Genomic DNA, 27,825 nt, shown 5'->3' with positions numbered 1-27,825 from the left:
ATTGGGTCACATAGCCTGTGTAGCTTGTGCTAAAGGCTGGCACCAATATTTATTAATATCAACAAAAATGATAACGTATTTTATAAAATGTTAAAACTGCAAAATAACACTAACCAGAGACAGCTGAGAAGTAAAAATGTGCAGAAAAGGCCAAACAGGGAGATACAGAGACAATGAAGAACGAGCTGAGAAAAAGATCAGCGGTAATGAAGTAAGAGCAACAAATTCAAACATTCTCTTAATCACTTTAAGAAAAGTTGCTGCAGGCTGGAACATATGAACACCAGGTCAATGTAGAAACTAGACAAGTGTCTCAAGCATGTCGCACAACATAAATGCTTACATATGTCCTGGAAATCAGTGACTCATACTTGAGTAATATCTGTGTTTATTTGGTACTTTTTCCAAGTGATAAGTGTAACCTGCTTTTTTAAGCATGAAAAGTGAATGCCAGCAGGCGATTTGACCTTTGGGAGGACTGAACAGCAGAGGTAGATATTGTTCCCATCAGACATTCATACAGCTGCACTTCTACTGGGGATGCCGCTCAAATGATCAGGAGTGGGCAGCCTGGCTAATTAATGTTCTTCCCCAGCTTCATCATTGCCCCCTACCCAGTAAAGAGATGAACTAACTCAGCACAGACAAAATAATTAAATTGAAACATCTCTGGTCCGTGCACCATAGCAGTACATCACAATATATTAATTAATTAATTATGTTCTGAGGGTAACATGCAGTGGCTCTAAATTTCTTAACATAGTGAACACTAGTTTTTTTTTACCCCAGTGGGTAACTTCTCTCTACTTACTAGTTGAAGCAACGAGCAGAATAGCACCAATCACTTGGTTTTTAGTTTTCATTTAAAAATTGGAAATTAGTTAACAGAGTAAAGAATGTCTGATTTTTATAATTATTTTATGTAGCTATATACATGTAACTGTATAAGATATGTGCATTATGAAGTATCTTAAAAATAAACCCTTTCTGTAATTTTCAATAATGTAAAAATAGTCTATGATATCCCCACCAATATTTTATTAAAGTTAGCACAATTAAAACACATACCTAGTTACACACATCCCCCCCGCCTCCAAGTACATACATAATGTAGCAGTGATTCAAGCAATGATTACCCTTCTCTTTAAAAAAACCTCTTATATAACAAATAGATTCTTAGAAAAAGAAATATACTCCCTAATTTCAAAACAGCAATTTTACAACACTCTTCAGAACAAATGAGCAAAACTCTATAGCTGAAGAACAATTGACATGGCAATAACTAGGTTTCTAGTTACTGTTACTCACCTGACAACACTGATAGCCTGGTTGAAGTGTATTGTACACCGTAATAACAAAATTGAAGTAGTACCGTTTGTTATAAATAATCCCATTTTAAACACTTCTGTTTATGTAAAATGGTTTGAAGAAATCCTTCACAGCAAAGAGTAACAGTCTCATGACAAATACAATAAATCAAAGCAAAAATACAAAACAGCCAACAAAACTCAATATTGCTATACTACTTTAAATAAAACAGATTAAAAAGTGCAAGAAAAATCTGATTTTTGTTTAGGCACATCCATCTGTATAAGCAAGCTCAAAGATCAAATTCCAGTTCAATTTTAATATAATTTCTTCGGAGTTTCTTCAAAAACCAAGTTTTCATTCAGTTCCCTGTAGTTGGAAAACTGTTCTTGGTTGAAGCCATTACGCGTGTCTGAGTCTGCTTTTCTTTGTTTTTGCAGGTTTCGGTTTGGGGATGTATTGATTATTTGCCTGATATTCTAGCTCTTTACGGAAGTAGTCAATTGTCTTGTTTAGGCCTTCTTCCAGAGGAACCTATTTTAAAAATAAGAGAGAAACGTAAAACAGTAAAAATGTGATTCCATGTTTATGCTCGATTATGAAGCCCATGAACATGTTTTAAGCATACGTCATCAAAACCATATACATGCAGCACGTTTCGCCAATGAGGAGAAATCAGAATTACAGTTCCTTTATTGAAATTAAAGAATGCAAGAACAATATGTTTTTTGGGGGTGGATTTTCTAAACGTTCACTGTTGGCACAATAGTGATGGAGTTTTGCTGTTAATACTTGAAGTACATTCTCCTTATTCCTGTCTAGGTGTCAGAAACTAATCCAGAATACTTCTGTTCAACATCCCACATTTTTCTCAAGCATCAGCTGTAAAAATAAATTTTGCATCTCAACAAATGCAGGCTATAGAGGTATTCAGTGTGGTTCGGTATGTGGGGAGTTCATTTCTTGCCTTAATCTAATTGTTTAATGACAGTATTTTTACACAGGTTTAAAGCCCCAGTAGTAGGTACTAGGTTAGATTATCTAGCTATAGATAATCTAACCTTCTAAAGCTAGAATCTATTAACGATTTTATGTTCATTTAATACCAGTTTTCTAATAAGTTACTACATAACACCTACTTATTTCAATCTACAACGATAAATTCTCCAGCCCCACATAAATTATTTATAAACCTCTTACAGTGTCTGTATAAATGAATTACACCTGGGCAGCAGCATGATAACAGCTTCAATGCCAAGACTGTTACATCAACTGGCAGCACAGAAACAGACCAGAGAGCTCATGCTGTATTTAATTCTACACGAATACCCTCCCACCCTTCTTTCTCAATTTGTCCTCAAACTTATCTAGCCTCACCCTAAATATATGTATGTCATGCAGCTTTTCTGCCACTTGTGATAGTGAGTTCCACTCAAGCCACATAGTAGGGAAACGGTATTTCCTGTTAGATTTCTTAGTCATTGCCTCACATTTGTGGCCTCCAGTTCCAGTTTCCCCCAAAAGTGGAAACATCTTCAGATCTACCTCATCAAAGCATTTCATTATGTTCAGGGCCTTTAACAGGCCCCTCAATCCACGCCTTTTACGTAAACAAGAATGCGAGAACCCTCATTCCTAATGAAGAGATAATGCTCAAAACTTTAATTCTCCTGCTCTTCGGTTTCTGCTTAACATACTCATCTGATCTCCAGCATCTGCAGTCCTGACTTTGTTCCAAGAATCCAAGCCTGTTCAATCTTAATTTAACATAATCTCTCAGTATGCTATCATGCGAGCAGTCTTCTTTCCACCCCTATCTTTCCCAGTGTCCTTATTCCTTTCAATTCTATTCCTCTCGAAATAATTTTGAATGCCTTGTTTTCTTTGTTATGGCCTTTTCAATCTTTTTCAGAGATTACTGCATCTATACCCCAATTCCTCTGTTTTGCTAACTATTTTAGACACAAATTTTCTAAGGAGCATGTGGTCTTATTCTTCTTACTGAATACACTACATTACAGCTGCTGCTCCCACGCGGTCTGCTGTCATAGAGATGGACAGCACAGAAACAGACCCTTTGGCCCAACTCGTCCATGCTGACCAGATATCCTAACCTAATGTGGGCGGCACGGTGGCACAGTGGTTAGCACTGCTGCCTCACAGCGCCAGAGACCCAGGTTCAATTCCCGCCTCAGGCGACTGACTGTGTGGAGTTTGCACATTCTCCCCGTGTCTACATGGGTTTCCTCTGGGTGCTCCGGTTTCCTCCCACAGTCCAAAAATGTGCAGGCCAGGTGAATTAGCCATGCTAAATTGCCCGTAGTGTTAGGTAAGCAGTAGATGTAGGGGTATGGGTGGGTTGAGCTTCGGCGGGGCGGTGTGGACTTGTTGGGCCGAAGGGCCTGTTTCCACACTAAGTAATCTAATCTAATCTAGTCCCCAGCACTTGGCCCATATTCCTCCAAACCCTTCCTACTCATATACCCTTCCAGATGCCTTTTAAATGTTGTAATTGTACCAGCCTCCCCCAATTTTTCTGGCAGCTCATTCCATACACGTACCACCCTCTGTTGAAAAAGTTGCTCCTGAGGTCTCTTAAATTTTTCCCCTCTCACCCTAAACCTATGCCCTCTAGTTCTGGACTCACCCATCCCGGGGAAAAGACGTTGTCTATTTATCCTATCCATACTCCTCATGATTTTATAAACTTCAATAAGGTCACCCCTCAGCCTCCGATTCTCCAGGGGAAACAGCCAGAGTCTATTTAGCCCCTCCCTCCTTTCTGAACCCTTTCAAATTTCACAACATCCTTTTGATAGGAGGGAGACCAGAACAGCACGCAATATTCCAAAAAAATGGTCTAATCAATGACCTGTACAGCCGCAACATGACCTCCCAACTCCTATACTCAATACTCTGGCCAATAAAGGAAAACATACTAAATGCCTTTTTCGCTATCCTATCTACCTGTAACTCCACTTTCAAGGAACTACCAACCTGCACTCCAAGATCTCTATGTTCTGCAATACTCCCCAGGATCTTACCATTAAGTGTATAAGTCCTGCTCTGATTTGCTTTCCCAAAATGCGGCACCTTATGTTTATTTAAATTAAACTCCATCTGTCGCTTCTCAGCCCATTGGCCCATCTGAGCAAGATTCCATTTTACTTCTTCACTGTCCACTACACTTCCAATTTTGATGTCATCTGCAAACTTACTAACTAACTCCTACGTGCACATCCAAATCATTTATATAAATGATAAAAAGTAGTGGACCCAGGATTGATTCTTGTGGCACACCACTGGTCACAGGCCTCCAGTCTGAATAGGAATGCTCCACCACCACTCGGTCTTCTACCTTCAAGCCAGTTCAATATCCAAATGGCTAGCTCTCCCGGTATTCCATGAGATCTAGCCTTGCTAACCAATCTACCATAAGGACCCTTGTCAAACGCTGTCATGATATGTTACACATTTATCTTGTTCATCACACATCTACTACAGCTCAACTCGGACCACACTTGACACCTATCCGCCAATTAGATCCAAGTCAAGATGCTATTCTGCTGCCCTCCATTTTACCTTTGAGAATAGGTCTCTTATTTCAGATATGATCAAATGGTTAATTCAGGCACATTTTCCTTTTTGGATGTCTCCTTCCAAGAGTTTTTTGTTCTTCCAATTTCAAGCATCTCTTCACCTGGTCTTTTGTCAAAAATTCCTTTTACAACCACATATCTTTGCAGCAACATTTTAAAGGTCTCTTAATTTTTCTTCAAGTGAAGCAAAAGTTGCTGTAGTTCCAGAGGACCACAGGCTGCTGTTTTAGAGACAGAAGACTGGTGGTTAGTTTTATTTGAAAGTCATCATGCCTCCAACAGGGTTGAGAAAGCGGAACCTTCATGAACCTTCATGGTGAGCTCAGCCAGTTTGGGAATTGAACCAACATGCTTTTGGTGTCATTATGCATTGCGCATCCAGCCAACTAAACTGGTTGATCCTATTTTGTCTTAGATCTTTATTCATTGCTGAGGCTTCTGAAACATATGGAAAGGAGGATAGAATGTATGATTTTATGAGTTATTTCCTTGTTACAAGCTCAAGGTTTCTTGTTAACATTTCGTTCATCGTCTCAAAATTACTTGTATCATTCTTCTAACTTTCATATCACATCTGCCATCTTGATTGTTACTTATCCCAAGTAGACAGCTTATCTACTTGCTTCAATGTGATGGCATCCATTTCGATCTTCACCCTAGTTTCTTCTGATGTGTTTCTCTAATACTGTTTTTGTCATTTTAGTGTTCATTCTAAACTTCTGATTTTACTTACAAGTCAAAGTTCTTGGCTTCAATTTGTACCCCTGGCAGTCTACACTGAATGGAATAACTTTAGGAACTATACACAGCACACAGTCATGCTCCTCACCTCACCTGAAATATTAGTTCAGACCTATCTTCAAAGCTAATTTGTCTATTCCATGCCTATGCTACAAGCCTGTCTGTGTTAACTTCAACCTCAATTTTGTTACATGTTCATATCTTGGAAGTGTCTTTCTGATTCTAGAGTCAAAGTTGTTGTGAATAAAAACAAAAAGAACTATGGAAGCTGGAAATCAGAAACAATAACACGCATTGCTGGAAGAGCTCAGCAGGTCTGGCAGCATCCATGAAGAGAGATCAGTTATTCTTTCGGGTCCAGTGACCCTTATTCAAAACTAGCTCTGATTAATCAGCAGTAACAATTCCTAATTCTCATTTTCTGTTTTGTAGCAAGTTTGCTATTCATTCTACTTCAGCCAATGCACCTCTCATACCTATATAAAAGCAAAATACTGTGGACACTGGAAATCTAAGGTAAACACAGAAAACGCAGGAGAAACTCAGGAAGTCTGGCAACATCTGTTGAGTGAGTGGAGGGTTAATGTTTCAAGTCTGATATGCCTCTTCTTCAGAACTTATGTACCCACATTGTTTATTTAGATTTAAGATCCTAGCTTCAGTCTTAACTAAATTACTCTCAAATTAATATTAATTTTTTCCATTTCATGCTCACCCTTCCCTAAAGATCCCAGTTTACAAGGTTATTAATCAACCTTTACTCATTAAGCAATACTAGACACAAACTGGGGTTTAGTTAACTCAGTTGACTGGACGACTGGCTTACAATACAATCCTGGTAGGACTGTGGTGACTTTATATTTTTCCCTTTTACTAAATCAACAATAGCCCAGTTAGTTCCTTAACACACTAACATAGAAAACTCACATTTGTAAATTCCATGGACTACTTCTCTACACTGCTAGTACAATTTAGTTTTCATTCTATATTACAGAGATGGTCAGAGTGATGCTGAAACACAGTTGGTACTTCAGAGGCCCAAGTTGATATTTTGGTGACATGGATTAAAATCGCACTGCAAGAGCTGGTGAAATTTAACTTTAATTCATCAGCAAATTAAAGCACTTTATTTTGCACTTCAATACATCAAACTGACCCAAATACAAACAGTTAAGCATGACAGACATGCTATCAACTGTAATAACTGCTCAACCATCCCATGCTTGTAAGCTTCAGAAAAAAAACCAATTAGAAATGTTTTTAATATCGGTAATAATTTGTTAACTAATCCAGACTGTGTTAAGAGTTCCACTGGAAGCCAGTTTAAGATCGGCCGTGCTCACAGTTTGATGCAAGTGTGCATGATAAAAATGACAGAATAAGTATTCAGGACCCTGTTACATGGGCAATAGGAATTTAAAAAAAAGGTGCAGTATGGACACAACCAAACTTTGCTGCATTCTCATGGTATTACCCTGAATAATCAGAATCTAAAATGTCTGGTCTGAGAACTAAGATTAATGGTAACTGCTCTTGCTCCATATTCACACAAATGATGGCCCTCAGTTAAAGGCAATTAGTGATGGGCAACAAATGCTGGCCTTGCCAATGACGCCCACACCCCCAAAAATAAAGAATTAAAGACCCCGATGAATGCTGTGATACCTTTAATATATGTAAGGTTAAATTCCTGATTTATATTCTGTCTAACACTGTACTGGAAGAATGCTGGAAGTGCTTTGGTCAATCCAGTTTTAAAGCTATTCTAATTCAGTGAAATATGACTTGTAATGCTTTCCTCAACCAACATATTCAAAACATATGATAAAGATAACATTTAATTTGATAGCAACTGGACATTATCCAATTTACCATTCCTTCCCATTTTAGAGATTGAGAATTTAATGTGTCCTTACCACAGGCTCCCATCCCAACATCATCTTGGCTTTTCTGATATCTGGATTTCTTCGTTGGGGATCATCTTGTGCTTCTGGAAGAGACAGGATGTCACTTTTGCTCCCTTTTGGATAGAAGAAGAAAACAACATTGTTTAAAACAAAAGTCAAATATCCAAAGGTTTCAGAAAAAACAGCAAATAGACAACATTTAAGTTGACCACATTAATCTTCTGGCCCTGCAACAATTTGGAAGCTGAGCTCAAAGAAGAAATACTTGACCTTCCAAATTAAACTTGCTGAGCTGTGTTAAGGCAGCAAGACTAAACAAAGGTTCTCTCAAGAGACAGAAAGAATGCAGGCAAGGAAAGGGTATTAAAAGCTGATAGATCACGTACACTGTCCAATTTCAATAGGCTAGAGTCTAAGAGTCCTTGTGTTCATTCATTCTAAAACATCAATCTGCAACTTAAATTACAAGGAGACCCACATGATGGAAAAATAACTGAAAATAAGCTAAAGAAAGATAGAAAACACCTGGGTTCGTTCAAGCCCTGTGATATAAAGGAGGTGGTGAGAATATAATTTTATATGTTGATTTTTCAAAAAGCTTCCAAGGAAGGTATAATCAGTCAATAAAGCTGTTAAAGCAGAACCCTGCGAGACAGGAAGAAGAAATGAATAACATGGCCAGAGCACCACCGCAGACGTTGCTCCCCCAAAGCTTGTAATCCCAAAATTTCAGCTCAAGACTTTGGGATCCTGTTCTCCACTTTGACAAGTCCTGAAATACTCCATGTAATGACCCTGACAAAACCATCAAATTTTTAATTTTGTAATTCATAGGTTGAGTGAATGACAAGACTGAGTGAATGCTTCAAAACAAAAAAAAAAGGCTTTCACAGAAAACCAACAGAACCAATAGTCTAAAGTCTAGGAATCCAAAGTCTATTTAAATGACCAATTGGTTTGAGGTTCTGAAACAAAAAGCAAACAATTATGTCACAGCCTAAAGTGTCACTATAATTGCCCTTAAGCAGCCAAGTTAAAGTTCATAGTTACTTCCCTGATATTTGTTTGGAAATTATAGTAAAGCTGTGTTTTTTAAATAAGGCAACATTGGGCGGCGTGGTGGTTCAGTGGTTGGCACTGCTGCTTCACAACGCCAGGGACCCAGGTTTGATTCCAGCCTTGGGCGACTGTGTGGAATTTGCACATTCTCCCTGTATCTGTGTGGGTTTCCTCTGGCTGCTCTGATTTCCTCCCACAGTCACAAAGATGTCCATTCTAAATTGCCCATAGTGTTAGGTGCATTAGTCAGAGGCAAATTGGTCTGGGTGGGTTACTCTTTGGAGTTTTGGTCTGGAATTGTTGGACCAAAGGGCCTGTTTCCACACTGTAGGGAATCTTAAAAAAACCCACAGTCTGTGCAAAAGGTCTGATGATGCTTTCTTTCATGTCAGTTTGGAGTACACGTATTGCTTCTGCCTTATACTCCATCATAGCCATCCTTACTTTTACTTGTTAGGCCTCACAGTCTGAAATTCTTTCTCAAAATAAATGCAAAATGAAGGTGTGGAAATATTAAGACATATTTTAAAACTGATCTTGGTGAATAAACTTTTGATTCACTTCCAAACATTAATCTTTGGTTTGGTAACTACTTTTTTTCTATTAAACTTGCAACGTTCCTTTTCTTTCAAGGCAAGTGTTTGCCATCAACTACTTGCATCATCCAGCACATTCAAAGTAACTATCTCAAATTCCTTCACCCAAGATGATAACTCTCCAACCAAGGGCATAATCTCAATAAATGGCAAACCAATTGAGATTACAATGATAAATTTGTGAGATTAAAGTTATGAAAATTTCCAAAATCAAGATCTTTAAAAGCTCACTATATTTGAATTATAGTATGAGAGATTTGGAAGGCAGGAAATGACTTTTCAGGATTCAAAAGATGAAGTAGGTTTAATGGGGTAAATGGCTTAATCTTATCAAAGTACTTGAACCCCAAGACTGAGATCCCTTTCTTTTCCAGTTTGCCAAAGTAAAACAAAACCTTACCAACAAGGCCCCGAATCAATTTGGCAAATTCTAGGATAGTGTGCTCCTCTGGGTTGCCCTGGGAAAAGTAAATGCAGTTGGTATTAAACAAAATGAATACATTTAAAAAGTTCAGACACAACTAGTAATTTTGGTTTGTTAACTTGTTAGAGTTTTAAAATTTGATATAATTGAATTAATTTTTAATTACTGCAGTATATTCCTGAAAATATTTAATTACACAAATATTTAAAATCTAAGTGAACTGATCTTGAATGCTGCATTATGAAGCAATGATCACATTTAGACTTTTATATACAGCAGACAAAAGCTATTCTGTTAATTGAATCTAAACTGCCTTTCTGAAAAAATACCCTATTAGTCCCAAGGCTATTTCCTTTCGAATTCTCTTCTTTTCAAACTTATTCTTTTAGAAACTATTATGAACTCTGTTTCTACAATTAAATGGATTTGACATTACAAGTATTACTAACCTCTATGCTAAAGAAAATTCCTCTAACCTTTCTTTCCATTATTGTTTTCTCATTTATTCCATCTATTACCGTTTACTGTATCAAAATTCTTCATAATTATAAATACTTGCATTACATTTATTCATATATATCGCAAGCTTCTCAATTTTTAAAAAATCTGGCAATAACCTCTAGTGTGGAAACCCTTCCAAAAATAGTACATTTAAAAGTGACTTTATACTAACTGCAATCAATTTTTTTTAAAATGTGGGTTTTCTATTTAATATTCTTACTTACTAAGCCTGTATGCATTCACAAATTACTGTACAATGCATCAACTGATTTTTATCAAATAATTTGCCCTCACTGTAAAGATTTGTGCACCCAAATCCTTAGTTTCTCTGCTCATTTACTGCTTTGAAGATTTTACTGATCAGTGCAGATATTGTTCAATTGTGCCTTCGAAAATATATGACATTAATTTTCTCTGCTTTAAGTTTCACCTGACTGCTCTCAGCCCATATCCTCCTGTATTGCTCAAACAATTCAACTTTGCCAGCAACAGTTAGTTCTGAAACGATTAACTTCATCCTGTATTTTGACCTTCTGAAACTTATCCACCGTTATGTAGGATTTACTGATCCATGTTCAAATATTTTACATTTTTAAAAAACAAAATGCTGCCGCACTGACAATCCTCCAGTATTTTATTCCTACTGCATATTCAAGAATTTATGGACGACTGATCAATGCTTGTACTATTTGTTCCTGACATACCTCAGCTTTCTAAGATACATGCCAGTAGGGCAAAGTGTCTTTTCACTTTGGTATCTACAACTTACTTCCCTTTACCAAAGTTCTTCCCACTTGCTCCTTTAACATTATTCATTCCCACTACTGCATACTTCTGTGAAAAATAAGACAAATATTCATTGGGTGGCTCTGCCTGCCTCACGCTCCAGAATGTTTTTCCTGCTCTAATTGACTTAGTGAGATAGCCACCAAGTGGACACACAGGTGATGGCAGGTTATATCCCACTCAAATCAAAGAATTGTGTAACGCTATCCTTACAGCACCACCTACAACTGCAATACTATTAGAAGACCATTTTTAAATTACAGATTCCAGAACTCCTAATTAAGCAACTGCCCAGTTCTATCTAGGAAATAATGCCAAACAAACATTTGATTTTAAGTGAATAGTCAGAATAAAAATTACTAGGACACAAAGTTACATACCACATTCACAGGACTGCTGACATTATTATTCATTAAAACCACTAATCCATTCACAAGGTCACTGCAAGGAAAATGAAAACATTAAAATGAACATGCACTGCATTGTTATATATGGTCTACGTTAAATGAATTTAATACAAAAGCATCATTCTTTTAAAGTGTGCATTCATATAGCATTTGTCACAAACACCAGACATCTCTCAGCATTTTATCAATGAAGCACTCTAGAAAGGTGGTCGCTATATAATGTAGGGAACAATGCAAACCATAAAAAACAGCAATCACTTTAAACTAGAGGTCACCCAAGAAATTCAATACTTTCTGTAACTTCTCAATTCTACGTAAGCAACTTATAACTTGTTCACAGTAAACATTTGGAAACAAAGTAGTTGAGTACTTCAAAACATATACATTAAAAATAATTTTCATAGTAAAACTGAAACTTTGCTTTCATAGTTTAATATTTCAAAAAAATGAAAATTAAGGTGAAAACTTTCAATACTATGAAAGCATTCCCATATTCAGTCTCTTTTTATTGATTATAACAGACTAGACCACTTTACTGTTTAAAAAACACCACTATTGCTCTCCAACAGTTCCCAGTCACAGCCAAAAATACACTTAGAAATCTAGAAAACAGCAAACAGGGATCACAATGAACAATGCTTTGGGGATGTGCAAATTATACATCTGTTATATACTAAACAGGGTGGAAAGAGGACAACATTATATTTCAAAATGCATTGCGCAGGTACAAGTTATTACGAAATCCACTAAAAGTCATCATTTATAAAGTGAATTAAACACAAAAATTAGGGAAGTTATGTTTCAATTTTATAGGGCACTGGTGAGAGCACATTTGAAATCCTATGCCAAGTATTTGTTAACTTATTTAAAGATGATTACAAATATACTGAAGCAGTTCAGAGAACCAAATTAATACCTGAAATGAAGAATTGTTTTCTTATTAAGAAAGGTTGACTAAGTTAGGCTTGTACCATTCAGAGTTTAGAAGATTAAGAGCTGGTCTGACAATATAGATGTGAAGAAGATATTTCCTGTTTTATTTTATAGGAGAATCCATAACTACTGGTCGCTGTTTCAAAATCAGCGATCAGCCATTTACAACTGAAATTAGTTGAAACATTTTATTCAGAGGGTCATGAGCATTTGGCATGGTCTTCCTGAAAAGGTGATGGAAACAGAATTCCTCAATATTTTTAAGGCAGAGCTAGATAGATTCGAGTTAAGCAAGGGGGTGAAAGGTTATCAGCAATGGACAGGAATAGGATTTGAGGTTACAATCAGATCAGCCATGATCCTACAGATTGGCAAAGCAGACTCAAGGCATTGAATGGCCCACTCCTCCTCCTTGTCTATATGACCCTCTAACTAATGTGACTAAAAAAATTGTTCAAAATATTTATAGGCAATACAGGCAAGTGGGTGGCACTGTGATAGGGGTCTTAATGTTAAGCCTTTAAGGTTAGCACAATATAACAATGTACAATATTTTAGAATTAAATCTACGAAATTAGCGCCTGCTCAGTTAGAGAAACTTATGTCTGAACAAACATACTTTTTTATTTCTGGCTAAAAGCCTAGACATTCATTAAAACTATTGAACCCAGTGAGTCCCAAGGAAAACTTTGATTGTCAACGCTGACAGTGTTTTCTTTTGCAAATTCACAATATTTATTTACACAAGATAGGGGTTTCAAGTGCTTGCAGTTTCTCTATTGATACTATTATGGTCTGGTTGATTGACACTTTTATTGGCCTACATCAAAAGGATTTTTCCTAAAGAAAGTGGTAAATTAATAACGAATGATTGGATGTTTCAAAAGTTTTTTTTAAAAAACATCCTATTGTCACTATAGGTTTCAGTGGTCCTGTGTGGCATATAATTGGTGAATAGGCATAGTTTGGCATTGCTTCTTGAGGGGCATGGAGTGTGAGGGGCTGTAGGGGTAGAATGCCTTACTTCTTCCATTATAATGGGGATAAATCCCCAGAACAATAAGGAGAATGTTTTTAAACAGTCATCTTTGATACCCAGCACCCCTTGTAACTGTCACTGAATGGGTTTCTGGGTTGGCTGCTTTGACTGCAGTCTGATCCTATTCACCCAGAAATAAAACGTCGTCATGTCTAGTACTTTCTCCTGAATCATCTACTTGCTAATGTTAACACTGCTGCTTCAATATCATTTCTAACCCCAGCGCTACGGCACTGTTTTCTTCTCCCCTTAATACATCTTACAATTCTTGATTTCAACCTATTCTACATCTCAGAGTCATAGAGATGTACAGCATGGAAACAGACCCTTTAGTCCAACCCGTCCATGCCGACCAGATATCCCAACCCAATCTAGTCCCACCTGCCAGCACCCGGCCCATATCCCTCCAAACTCTTCCTATTCATATACCCATCCAAATACCTCTTAAATGTTGCAATTGTACCAGCCTCCACCACATCCTCTGACAACTCATTCCATACCCGTACCATCCTCTGCAAAAAGGTTGCCCCCTAGGTCTCTTTTATATCTTTCCCCTCTCACCCGAAGCCTATGCCCTCTAGTTCTGGACTCCCCGACCCCAGGGAAAAGACTGCCTATTTACCCTATCCATGCCCCTCATGATTTTGTAAACTTCTTTAAGGCTGCTCCTCAGCCTCCAGGGAAAACAGCCTCAGCCTGTTCAGCCTCTCCCTATAGCTCAAATCCTCCAAACCTGGCAACATCCTTGTAAATCTTTCCTGAACCCTTTCAAGTTTCACAACATCTTTCCAATAGGAAGGAGACCAGAATTGCACACAATACTCCAACAGTGGCCTAACCGATGTCCTGTACGGCCACAACATGACCTCCCAACTGCTGTACTCAATACTCTGACCAATAAAAGAAAGCATACCAAACGCCTTCTTCACTATCCTATCTACCTGTGACTCCACTTTCAAGGAGCTACGAACCTGCACTCCAAGGTCTCTTTATTCAGCAACACTCCCTAGGATCTTACCATTAAGTGTATAAGTCCTGCTAATTAGAAAATGCTTGGTTTTCTCCCCAAATCAGATATTTTTTGAATTGCAGAATAACTATTTTAACTCAAAGTTTTTGAAATTTATCCCTTAAATTATATTGAAGGAAAACTGCTATCTATAAGACATCAACAGCTAAAGAATAAGTTCCATCAGTTTCTCAAGTGAGATGGTTCCCACTCTGGGCTGGTGATTACTGGCATCCGCACTCTGGGCTGGTGGTTACTGGTGTCCCCACTCTGGGCTGATGGTTACTGGTGTCCCCACTGCAGGCTGGTAGTTACTGCTGTCCCCACTCTGGGATGGTGGTTACTGGTGTCCCCACTCTGGGATGGTGGCTACTGGTGTCCCCACTGGGGACTGGTGGTTACTGGTGTCCCCACTGGGGACTGGTGGTTACTGGAGTCCGCACTGTGGGCTAGCAGGAATAAAAGAATGACTAGGGTAGGAATAGGTCCAGTCAAGGATAGTAGTGGGAAGTTGCTTGTGGAGGCTGAAGAGATTGGGGAGACACTGAATGAATACTTTTCATCAGTATTCACTCAGGAACAGGACATTGTTGCCGATGTGAATACTGAGTCACAATTAATTAGAATGGATGGCTTTGAGGTATGTAGGGAAGAGGTGGTGGAAATTCTGGAATGGGTGAAAATAGATAAGTCCCCTGGGCCTGATGGCATTTATCCTAGGATTCTCTGGGAAGCAAGGGAGGAGATTGCAGAGCCATTGGCCTTGATTTTTATGTCCTCGTTGTCTACAGGAATAGTGCCAGAAGACTGGAGTATTGCAAATGTGGTTCCCTTGTTCAAGAAGGGGAGTAGGGATAACCATAGTAACTATAGGCCGGTGAGTCTCACTTCTGTTGTGGGCAAAGTCTCAGAGAGAATTGTAAGGGATAGGATTTATGAACATCTGGATAGGAATAATGTGATCAAGGACAGTCAGCATGGTTTTGTGAAGGGCAGGTCGTGCCTCACAAACCTTATTGAATTCTTTGAGAAGGTGACTAAGGAGGTGTACGAGGGTAAAGCGGTAGATGTGGTGTATATGGATTTTAGTAAGGCATTTGATAAGGTTCTCCATGGTAGGCTACTGCAAAAAATACGGAGGTATGGCATTGAGGGTGAGTTGGAGGTTTGGATTAGGAATTGGCTGGCTGGAAGAAGACAGAGGGTAGTAGTCGATGATAAAGTTCATCTTGGAGTGCAGTTACCAGCGGTGTTCCGCAAGGATCTGTTTTGGGACCATTGCTTGGATCGGCGCAAAATCGAGGGCCAAAGGGCCTGTACTGTGCTGTTATGTTCTATGTACGCATCCTGGAAAATTATATAAACAATATGTGCTCCAGATGGATAATGCTATTAATTCTGACTTTCATTAGAACTCATTGAAAAGTCATCAAAACATTAATACTTCTCTTTTCAAAGATGCAGATCTGAACAGTACCAGAATCTTCTACTTTCATTTTAAGATTTCCAACATCTTTTGCACTTTGCTTTTGCATTAGAGTCGAAAATGGAAGCACCAATTTTAAATACTAGCCTCACGTGAACCCTAAGTAATTTCAGCAGTCTTTAAGACAGCAGAGCAATCAAAGTACAGTGATAAGTAGCCAAGTTCAAAGCGCCCCCTGCATAAAGTAAAACCAGCAAATACTCTTCCCTAATGCTATTGACACCAGAGATTACAACTGGTAATATGCTAGATTGTTAATATCACTTGTTCCTCAACTTCAGGTGAGAACCTGTGACTGCAGGAGAATTAATTCTCTGCTGCTAGTGCTCCTGAAAAACAATAGGCTGTTGTTGAGCTAGCATTAGTATCAGGACTGAAACTCTTTGTAGAGTAAAACTAAGCTCAGGGACAACTATTTGTTCTCACATTCCTTATATTCAGCATGCACAAATGAATGGCCAAAAATATGGAAATGCGGATAAATGTTTTCACTTCATGAACCGTACTTATCCACTACCAAATCCCTCCCTTGATTGACAGAATATTGAGGAATTATCTTGCCTTCTCTTTTTTTTTCCAGTCTTTATATTTTGCATTGCAATGTGTGGGATTTATATATATATATTAATATCTTTTGTTTTAGAACAAGAATCAGTGGTGTGCAGATTTCAGTCTATGGAAGGCTTTGATGGTTAACTCGGGAGGCCTTGTGAAGCCATGGTTTGTAAGGATTGTGAAGGCTAATGGAAATTTGTTCACATTGGGAGTTTTTCTTATGAAACAAAGTAAACAGTTTAACATATTAGCCTTCAGTTAGAAGGATTGGAATGATGTTGTTTTAGGACTTGGGTAAACACTCATTGCTTGAAAAGCCCTTTTGGTTCGAGCTTTGCAGAAGTCCTGGTTGAAACTAGCTATGTAAAACAGTTACTCCTGAAGAAAAAAAAGATAGCTTAGAACTGTTAACAAATCGGTTACCTCAGTGAATAGAGTTTAGTTTGAAATCTCCAGACCCGAAATGTTTGGTTAAAATTTTGAAGAAGTTATTTGAAGCTGAGAAAGTCTATGTTCAGTTGTATGAATGCTCAAAGATATCAAACTGATCAGGAATCCAGACCAAATCTGATATTGGGTTAAGGCAGCCTTGAAGAACTGGGTAAATAATTAGATCCAGGCAGTGGGTAGAGGGGGGAAAATGTCATGAAATTGAAATGTTTCACATGAATTGTACATAGATTTGAATTGCAAATTGTTTGGTGGGGACAGGGGCAGAATGGGAGGTGGAAGACAGGTGGTGCTGGTGGCAGTGCAGATAAAGGATTGTGTGTTCAAATTTGCAGAATTTAGCCAGGGAATTGATAGGAGTTAAATTAGGCCATAAAGATATGATAGAGAAGGGAATTTTCTCAGGTAGGAGTACTGTAAGGGATTAATGAGATTGCATTTTACCATTGCATTTCAAAATCAATAAACTTGCATTAAATGTAAACAGTTTGTTTTATTTATCTTCATTTCTTTTGCACAATAAACTTGCTTTATTACTGAACCAAAGTTACTGCATTGTGTGTTTGAGATTCAGTAAACACACCTAGTTTAAACCAAGAACAAACAAATTGTCATCAAGTCAGATTGCAATCAGAGATCTGATTTTTCCAGCAACAAAATCAACTGGGATCGTAACACATTTCCTCTCTTCCCAAATTCTTACAAGTTAATCATTTTAATCTTTGCACATTTGCCCACTCTTCCCACTGCCTGGATCTATTTATTTACCTGGCTCCTTAAGGCCTTCTTAACTCAATTGATCTGCATTCCTTGCCAACATCTCCATTAGAGTTTTAAATACTCACAAATAGTTCACAAAATAAATTTAAATATGACAACAGAACATGCACATAATAGCATCTCACCTTACATATTGGAAAGACCTAGTCTGTGATCCTGAACCATAAACCTGAGAAGACAGAAAAAAAGTAAATTTAAAAATGCAACCAAAAGTTGTGAAGTATTGTGACCTTAATGTATTTTACCAGTTAATAACACTTTAGAAACTATGCTACTACACTATTATACAAAAATAACCTTGGAACAATAATAGCCAAGTACTTTACATGAAAACTTAGAAACGCAGGAAACATGTCTCCTTCCTTCTCTGGAAGGGAGGAGGATGAGAGGTACTTGATTAAGAGGTCTTTAAGATCACAGATTAGATCCAGGACTACATACACCTGGTATAGGAGTTGAGAACTAGGGAAAGCACCTTGTGTCAAAAGAAAGTGGAAAATTTAAACAAATTCTTACAAAAGAGGTGCTGGAATTGTATTCTTTCATAACAATAGCCTCTCATTTCTGATTAATCTTAATGTATGCCAAAAAGGGAATGAATATAAAAAGGAGATTGCCTGAATTGTACACTGATTCGAGTTATAAATTGTTTGGTGGGGATGGAGGGTAGAATGGTGGTGATGCTGGTGATTGTCTTTTATCTGCACTATGTGCTCAAATTTGCAGAATTTAACAAGTGGAGCTCTTCAGGTACCTGTGCTGAGACCTTAAATTATCACACTTATTAATATGTCTAATGAAGGAACAGAAAATCGTCAACCAACATTTGCAGATGGCACTAGATTAGCACGAATCGCATAATACAAGCTGTCTCTCTCCACAGATACTGCCAGACCCGATGAGTTTCTTTGGTACTTTCTGCTTTTATTTTAGCTTTCCAGCATCTGAAGTACTTTCCATGTCTCAAACTCAAGGTACCTTAATTTGCATGGAGCATTCTGTTGGGTCCTTCAACGTTGTCAAGGATCAAAATGTCCTTTCCTTTTGTACTCACCAGACTATGTATTTTGACACAGTCAGCATATTTGATGATGGCTATCAACTTGCCTTATATTATTTTCAAGATGTGAACAGCAGAGGCCTAATGAAATGCATGAACAGCATCCAGAAGACATGGCTCTTTCCATGGAATTTCACTGCGCATATCATTAAATTCTAAATTAATTTATATTGCCCGAAAGGATGATTCAACACTCCAGTCCCACAGAGCCTACGTGAAGTGAACAGGCCAGCAATTCCAACTGGTAACATTTGGTACTTTCTTAACCATCATTTTTGAACAGACAGAATTTGAAACAATTACCTATAAACAACTAAGTTTTAAAGCAAGTTAATAAACACTGAAGATAGATGGTCAAGAAGTTGATAAGTGTCAAAAAGTGTGGCGCTGGAAAAGCACAGCAGGTAAGGCAGCGAGGAGCAGGAGAGTCGACGTTTTGGGCATAAGCCCTTCATTGGGAATGAAAGTTAATAAGCTAAGCTATTTGATGTTGTTTCCCTGTCCATCTACAAAAATGAGCATTTCATTCATCAGCCTCAGTAATCACAGAATCCCTACAGTGTGGAAACAGGCTATTTGGCCCATCGAGTCCACGCTGATCTTCTGAAGACTATCCCACCCAGACCGACGCCCCTTATTCTACCCCTGTAACCCTGCATTTCCTATGGATAACCCACCTACCTTGAATATCCCTAGTCAGTAGGGGCAATTTAGCATGGCCAATTCACCTTACCGGCATAACTTTGGACTTTGAGGGGAAAATCGAAGCACCTGGAGGAAACCTACACTTGCATGGACAGAATGTGCAAACTCCACACAGACAGTCGCCTGATGCTGGACTCTAATCCAGGTCCCTGTTGCTGAGAGGCAGCAGTGTTAACCACTGATCCACCATACCACCCAATCAGTAAGCACCATACAGCCACTTTCAGGCTTTTCTGTTTAAATCTTTCTCTGTTCACACTGACAGGAATTGCAAATATAAAGTGCAAGGTCAAGCTTTGCAGAGGTCCTGAAAATTCCAATTTTATGTAAAAGGGCCTTAAGTGAAGCATACAGTCTCAGAGGAATTAACGTGAAAACTGAAGTTACATTCCATAAAGCATTCCTTAACACAAAAAAAATTATACCTGCACCTCCCAAGTTGAAATACACTATTTTAAGTTACTTCATTCCTACATTGGTACAAAAACTTGAAACAAAATTTTAAAATACCTATATAAAAATAAGCTATTTTATTTATAGTACCTCCTACTGTCAACACAAACTGCAGAGCTAGGGGAGTTGCTACCTGCGATCTGAGCCAAGGGCCCCTTGCACCAGATCACTTGCTGGGTTCCTCACTTGCTCTTGGCTGTATTGCGACTGATGCCCTGGGTAGCTTTTTTGGTTGTCTGTAGCATTCTTCCTTGCTGGCTGCCGTAGAGTCTGCTAGGGCCACTGCTTGTTGGTCCCTCTCCATTTTGCTCACTGCTGTGGGGCAGAGGGCATTGCTAAGCACAGTCCTGTCCGAAATCCAGGGATCGGGGAGGATGCCAAATTCAGTCCTGCCAGTGTCCTGCAGGATGAGAGGCGCTTCAGAGCTTGGTCAGCACACCATTCTTCAGGCCTGAAGAGGGAGTAGCTGCCACCCTGCAAGCTAGGGCAAGGGGGAAAATGTTGCTGTGTCTTGTGTCCAGACATGTCTGGCTCCCTATGATCCAAGTAGGTTCTGTGGGCAGTGGGGGTTAAGTACTATCACATGGGTCATGGCTCCAGCAGATGGTCTTTGGCCTGGTAGCTGCAGGGGTCCCTTCTGCAGATCTCCAGCAGTGATATGGCACCAAGAGGGGAGAGGTTGTACCAAAATGATGGCAATCGGATGAGATACAGTGATGTACTATTGTAAACAGTATCACTATGATACTTACAACACAACGAGATTTCTAGTCCGAATAACACATTTAGCAAAACTGCACAATTTTAATTGCAGAGAATCAGCAAATAGATTAAGTGAGCTGATAGAAAAGTAGCTGCTACAGTACAAATCAGGGAAATGTGAGGTTTTTAAACTGTTTTTTAAAATATTTTTCTTCTACTGGTTTAAAGTGTGACATTATATTTCATTGGGATAGAGTCCCTTTAAGAGATGTGTCACATGACCACTAATGAGTTGCGCTGGTTTGTGGACTTGTTCAGAGTTGCTTCCTACTTTTACAGAGTGCACATCTACAGAATAAAACCACCCTGCTGGGCTGCAGTAAATGACAAGTTTGTGTGTTCTTTAGCTCTGACTGGAGCCAAATAATTATCCAGTACCAAATAGTGACAAAGCATTAAATGATGGTGTTCAGATTTATTTGGATGTCCTTGTACTTAAGGATAGGAGGTTAACATGTAGATACAGCAAGCAATTGGGAATGTACATTGGCCTTTAGTGAAACAGTGAAGAAAACTTACTGCAGTTGTAGAGAGCTTTATTGAAACTACCCCTTAGATTGCAATTGAGGTTCTGTATCTGAGAAAGGATACGTTTGCCTTGGAATAAAGATTTACTAGTCAATGTTCTGGCACTCACCTAATGCTTCAGAAGTTTAAGTAGTTTGTGGAAAGTTCAGGAACACATGGATGGAATGAGTTGCTTCTATCCCAAGAGTACTTAAAAATAAATGCCTATTTAAGGAGTTTTCCCAATGACACTCATGTTCTGAGAATCCAATGATAATTTTGAACGAAAACTACATCACAATAATTTGGTTAAAACATATCAGAGCAATTTAACAGTAATTTTTTCCCCCCAATATCTGTCTAATTGAATTGTCATATTAACAGAAGACTAGCAAACAGAAGCATTACTTTCTCCATTGGCATTCCCACAATAGCTACTGAAATGTTGAAGGCATATGTAATCTGAGCAATTATTAGCAGGTCTCTCACTATTGATTGTAGCCTATTGTGCTCTTGCCTCAGCATTATTCCACAGCTGACTGAGACTTGGCCTCAGCTGTGGGGATGAGTTTGCTTTACATAGAAAACAGAATTGGGTTTAAGCTAACCATGTGCACAGTTTTTGTCTTGATCTAGCCCAGTATCCTGGGCCATCAGTGCTGTGAAACTGACATCAGCACCATGTTGGGAAATCAGAGAAAAGAGAGGGAGTGGGGAAAGTTGCCAATGACACTTACCCGCCAGGTCTGATGGTGCCTCAGTCCTGCTCCCCCAGTGCTGCACGTGAGTTGGCACCTATGCCCACAGTATCAAATTTAACTTCCCTTGTCTGGAAGGTGCAGGTGACAGAGGGCTGAAAAAGAGGTGGCCACCTAAACAGCAAGTGGGAGAAAGGTGTGTTTATTTTTGAGTGGGCAGAACTTTCAGCAAACTGGATTATTCAACATGTTATTGTGGCAGTGCAGCAAAATGGCTTTTTGTTCTGAAGGGACTTTTTAAATTGGAAAATAAATTCTAGGATTCCTTTGTTCAAAGGTATGGCCAATTAGTACTCATTTAAGTAAAATGAAAGTTTTCAGTAGATCATTCTAAGTACTCTAAATCTTGCAAGAGACCTGTTAGAATTGTATCCTGAAAGGTTCTGGATTTCCCCAAAAGGGTTTATTACTAACGCTCAAAATTTAATCATGCATGTCTATTCCTCTTAATTACACAGCATCAATAAACTGCTCATATTGTTAGGAGTGGTCAGTAATTTAATTTTGACAGGAGTGTTAAACCAAGTTACTAACCATCAAGCAAAAAAAAAGTTCAGATCTAATCTGAACTCAAAAAAAAATCAAGAGGAAACCTAATACCTTTTATACATCTTTATACTATGGAAAATAACAGATACCTGGAAAAGAACAATAATAAGTCATTCAGATAACACTCTAAAGTGCAAGTGCAAAGTTCAATGCATTTTTAAAATACTTTTAAATGTGCAGGATAAAAAATATTGGCAACTTGTACTCACTGTCAGGCTTTCTCCCTGGAGAGCCTGCAGAATAAAGTTACTCACTACTCTGCCATCATTCATATGCATTCGAGGACCAAATGTATTGAATATTCTTGCAACTCGAACTTCTACTCCTTCCTGTAATAAACAGACATAGGAGATTATGCTCTTTGCTCTTATGTCCTGAATAATACATTGATTTTAAAAGTATAATGTATGGATTGAGCAAAATTCATTAAATCCACGTCAGCTATCAACTAATTTAGCAATGACTTCATAAGTTGGACCACAACTAACACAGCTGCTAATTGCAGAAATAACATACAAAATAGCATGAATTGCCAGAGGACATATCTGTAAAAGTCATGAAGGAGCTGAAGGACACTGTACAACAATAACTATAAAGACTATAGTCAGTGTGAAATAATTAGACAATTAATCTGAAGTATTCTGAAGATTAATACTCCAATCCAAAGACCAATGTTAATAGCAAGGACAAACTACCAATCGGAATATTAGTAAAATTATTCAAATTTACTGCACAATCAGTAATAATATTCATGATTTCTGAAGCAAGAGAGTTTGACCAAAAGATGGCTTTTATACAGAAAAAGGCAATGAGTTCTCTCTATGTAGACAAGGAGCAAGACTTCAATGCTTAAAGCTTCATAGCAGCTCATTCACATCAAGCATAAAAAAAACTTTATATTACTGAATAAAGAATTTTGTCTAAGTTTTTTGTCTTGCAATCATCGAAAGATTCACAAGAACAATATTAAAAGGAAATATCTTATATGTATGAGAAGTGTGAGATGATTGGTTGACAAGCGTACTCTGAGTATAGATACTGCCATAGAGAATACATTAGTTAAATGACGACAAATCGTTAACAGCCAAGTTTATTTTGATTAGTCAAGGCATTGCCATGACAAATGAACTGGTGACTGGTAGTTCCATTATAGCAAGTTGAATTAACTGTAATATGTATACATATTCTGCAAACAGGGTTCTGTGTATGCTTATATATAGCTTCCAATATGCACAAATACATTACACTGAATTTGACTGCACTGTTAACTGGCTGTCAGCAAAGTCAAGATTATTTAGCAAATTATGCCCAAATGTAGAACCACACCTGGTGTTGGACACATGCTTTGAGTTTTGCATGCACAAATACTCCAAAGTGCCTTGCCTGATGCAAACAGCTGAACAGACATGCTTTTGAATACACCAGTCTTTGGTACACGTGTCATACATTCCTAGCATCACATAGGCACAAAAATTCATACACATTGTACATTTGAGAGAAAGGCTGTACTTTTTTTGGCTTAGTGGCAGCATCCTGTTCATGGCTTCTACTGCACAACAGCAGTATCAAACAGCTTGTTTGATCTGTTGGTAATAGTGTTGAGATGCCTTACTTTTCCAGGGTAATCAGAGAGAGACAAAGACTGGAAGTGGCAGCTTTAAGTGCCTTCATGAGTTGCACAATATACTGCTAAAAATTATCTGATCAGGGTAGCCAATACTGCACGGGATGGATTTGAGTGTGCCCTCTCAAGTTTCCACATTGAGAAAATGGCTCAGGCCCTACTTATAAAGCTGTCAATAAGGCTAATCTTGTATCATGAACTACTGTTGGAATCCTACAAGTATGTTGTTCATGAATACATGCCTGCAACAGATAGTAGTATTATAACCATCTGGGAGATTTCTCAATGAGCATAGCAAGAAAGGGAGCGATTTTGCCTGCTTCTTTTTAACAGTGACATTTTTATAAAGTTCTAAAGTGAAGGTGAACCTATCTTCAAGAATACTTTTCAAAAGCTGTATTGTACAGCATTACACAACAAATTACAGAAATGTTTGTAGATGCTTTCCATGATTAATGTTTAATCATTTATACTTAACTTCTGTAAAAATGCAATTAAAAATGTTACATCTAAAATAACGCAGCTTTCTACATAGTATAGAGAAGTCAAAGAATGAATACCTGGCACAGGTTTATATTAAGTAAGGCTAAATTCTTGCATTATATGAAAGAATGATGCTCAAGTTCTCAAAACGATGCATGCTTATTTATTTAAAATGTTATTGTTGTTAAAACATACTGGCCAGAGGTGAAAATTTTGAAGAATATGTTTTAACCCAGTTTGTTAGCTAAATGTACCGTTGAAGTATGACTAACCTGCTTCATGTAGGCATAACACATAGTTTCAGCTACTCTTTTACCCTCGTCGTAGCAGGCTCTCGGACCAATAGGATTAACATGGCCCCAGTAATCTTCACGTTGTGGGTGAACCTCTGGATCTTTAGCAATATTTAAAAAGTAACAATTAAAAATAGTACAATAAATAACCATAAAACCCTATAACTGTTGAAACGTCTGTTTAGTAAGCAGCTGTCTGCTCGGTCCAAGGTCTTGTGAATGATACTAACACTATCAAGAAAGTGCAAGATGCTATCCTGTTTGGCAATAGGGACAATGGTAACTTTACATCTGACTTACAGCACAGGCATGTACCCAAGTAATGAAGCTATTCACAACACTCAAATAAATTAACTTAATATAATTCAACCAGAATGCAAAATCAGTCAGCATGGTCATGCACAAAGCATTGCATTTATTATATTTATCCTGCTCCTTTCACACACGGGCACTTTGTGGTTCATTAACTTAACATAGACTATACTGTCACATCAAATCACATAGTGGAAAGACATTTGTTACAAGAATGCTAGCATTATTTTCTCTGATAATCACTAAATTTCCCTTTATATTGTGTTCTAAATGAATCTGCAATATCCCGAACACGACCTCACAGTCCAATTTCATTCAAACTACATGCAGGGGACATCAGAAGTAGAATAACAAAGAAGAATTTGGTTTAAACCTTGAGAATGGAAGATTAGAAGAAGCAAGGAAAGAGAGTAAAATGAGCAACATACTGACCGGAATGACAAAAGCCAATCATTAGCTATAGTTAGAACAAAGATAATGCCAGAAGCTGCACAGCCATCTTTGATTCTGTAGAAATTAAAAAGTATCTCTGCCCAGAACATCAGTGATACCTATCAGTAATCTTGCCATTACCTTATTTGGTTAGGATTAGCATCTACAAGGATGTCTAGCATAGAAAGAAGGATACACCCCCCCGACTTACAGCCATTAAAGTCAAGCATCAGGGAGGAAACTAATTTAGGGAAAATCTCTATCATTTCCAGTATGCTGCCAGAATTCACTTTTTATTTGGGCAGACTTCTGACGAATGGATTGCAGAGGAGGCCAAATAATGGATAGCAGTGAATATATTCCTTGCTGAATCACTTAATCTGGAATGAGTATGATTCATTTTTACTGCTCTTTTCAGAAACAACCTTTCTCCTGCCATTTGCATGGTGACTCTACTGAGTCATCGAGATGTACAGCATTGAAACAGACCCTTCGGTCCAACCCATCCAAGCTGACCAGATGTCTCCAACCCAATCTAGTCCCACCTGCCAGCACCTGGCCCATATCCCTCCAAACTCTTTCTACTCATACCCATCCAAATGCCATTTAAATGTTGCAATTGCACCAGCCTCCACCACTTCCTCTGGCAGCTCATTCCACACAGTACCACCCTCTGTGAAAAAATTACCCTTTACGTCTCTTTTATATCTTTCCCCTCTCACCCTAAACCTATGCCCTCTAGTTCTGGACTCCCTGACCCCAGGAAAAGTACTTGGTATACTTATCCTATCCATGCCCCTCAATTTTGTAATCCTCTATAAGGTCACCCCTCAACCTCCAACAACCCACCCTGTTCAGCCTCTCCCTATAGCTCAAATCCTCCAACCCTGGCAACATCCTTGTAAATCTTTTCTGAACCCTTTCAAGTTTCACAACACCTTTTCGTTAGGAAGTAGACCAGAATTGCATGCAATATTCCAACAGTCACCTAACCAATGTCCTGTACAGCCTTGGAGGCAGGTATAGGTGGCCTAATTAGCACGTTTGCGAATGACATTAAGATTGGTGGAGCAGCAGATAGTGAAGGGGACTGTCAGAGAATGAAGCAGAATATAGATAGATTGGAGAGTTGGGCACAGAAATGGCAGATGGACTTCATTCCAGGTAAATGTAAGGTGATGCGTTTGGAAGATCCAATTAAGTGAACTACACATTAAACGGAAAAGTCCCTGGGGAAATTGAGTAGAAAGAGATCTGGATGTTCAGGTACATTGTTCCCTGAAGGTGGCAACGCATGTCAATGGAGTGGTCAAGAATGCACTTTCCTTCATCGGATGGGATATTGGTAAAGCTGTGTAATATTAAGCGTTCAGAAAAATTTTGGGAGGGGTTGTACAACAGGTCAAGCTCAGTTTTGCTCAAGTACCAGAATCTTTATTTCAATTAGCCATTAATTAGACCCATTGTAATCCTTGAGACATATGGCTCAATTTGATGCAAATTATAGCCAATTTGTTTTTTTCTTGGCAGCCAAGTTATTTCACAGGTAGACATCATAGGTCTAAAAGATACCTTGATTTTTGGCAACATGGAGTGGCAAAAAATAAATACTTGAAAAATTCTCAGACAGCTGGCATCTACCATCACATATGAATTATAAGTTGATTGCTTCGTGAATGAAAGATGACTGCAAGACTTCACACATCCAACAATGATTTCCTGCTCACTTGAAAATTTAAACATCCTGATAACTTCAGAATGTATTGACAAAGCATTTGAAAAAGTGAAATCATTTAACGTAGTAAACAAAGCTTCAGATTTTTGCAACAATGCATAGCTTGACTACTCAGACAAATCGGTTACATAGAAGTTCAAGGCAACATTTACTTTCACAGCCATTGAAAAAGTAGTGCCAGATCAACTGAAGTTTGTTGGACTGCAGAAGATAAAAAACATTTGCGAATGCATCCTCGACAGAGGAGAGGGACAACCTCAGTTACGCCATGACAACTCCATCTGCATATTGTTTTACAATACTACCTTCCCATTTAGTCCCCATATGAGAACAGAAATTCTGAAGGGAATGCCCATCATGAATGCAAGAACTATACTCCACATAACAGCAAGGATGGTGACAAAACAAAGGGTTAAGTAAACGCTAGAAAATTTAAATAGAAAAAATAGAACCAAATGAAAGGCGACAAAAGACTAAAAACAAGGAAATCAACAACTTGCCTAAAAAGGTGAAATTACATGAATGAGGTTGAATCAGAATTAAGAGAGGTCAGTGAAAGCAGCAGTGTCTAC

At 38.3% G+C, this 27,825-nt stretch overlaps 1 protein-coding gene across 1 annotated transcript in view; it reads right to left on the bottom strand.

Moving 5' to 3' along the window:
- Positions 1-1,014: 1,014 nt before the first annotated feature.
- Positions 1,015-27,825, bottom strand: part of uxs1 (UDP-glucuronate decarboxylase 1) — a 65,035-nt gene continuing 38,224 nt past the window's right edge. Inside the window, exons 9-15 of the mRNA XM_072577566.1 lie at positions 24,754-24,875; positions 22,584-22,703; positions 17,706-17,749; positions 11,302-11,362; positions 9,611-9,668; positions 7,565-7,668; positions 1,015-1,842 (exon numbers count right to left, since the gene is read on the bottom strand). Of these exons, the coding sequence (XP_072433667.1) occupies positions 1,711-1,842; positions 7,565-7,668; positions 9,611-9,668; positions 11,302-11,362; positions 17,706-17,749; positions 22,584-22,703; positions 24,754-24,875 (641 nt within the window). The 3' untranslated portion in view covers positions 1,015-1,710. The remainder of the gene's footprint in view (positions 1,843-7,564; positions 7,669-9,610; positions 9,669-11,301; positions 11,363-17,705; positions 17,750-22,583; positions 22,704-24,753; positions 24,876-27,825) is intronic.

This window comes from Chiloscyllium punctatum, chromosome 9 (assembly GCF_047496795.1).
Source record: "Chiloscyllium punctatum isolate Juve2018m chromosome 9, sChiPun1.3, whole genome shotgun sequence".
In the NCBI taxonomy this organism is placed as follows: Eukaryota; Metazoa; Chordata; class Chondrichthyes; order Orectolobiformes; family Hemiscylliidae; genus Chiloscyllium; species Chiloscyllium punctatum.
This window is presented reverse-complemented; position numbering and strand designations above follow the sequence as displayed.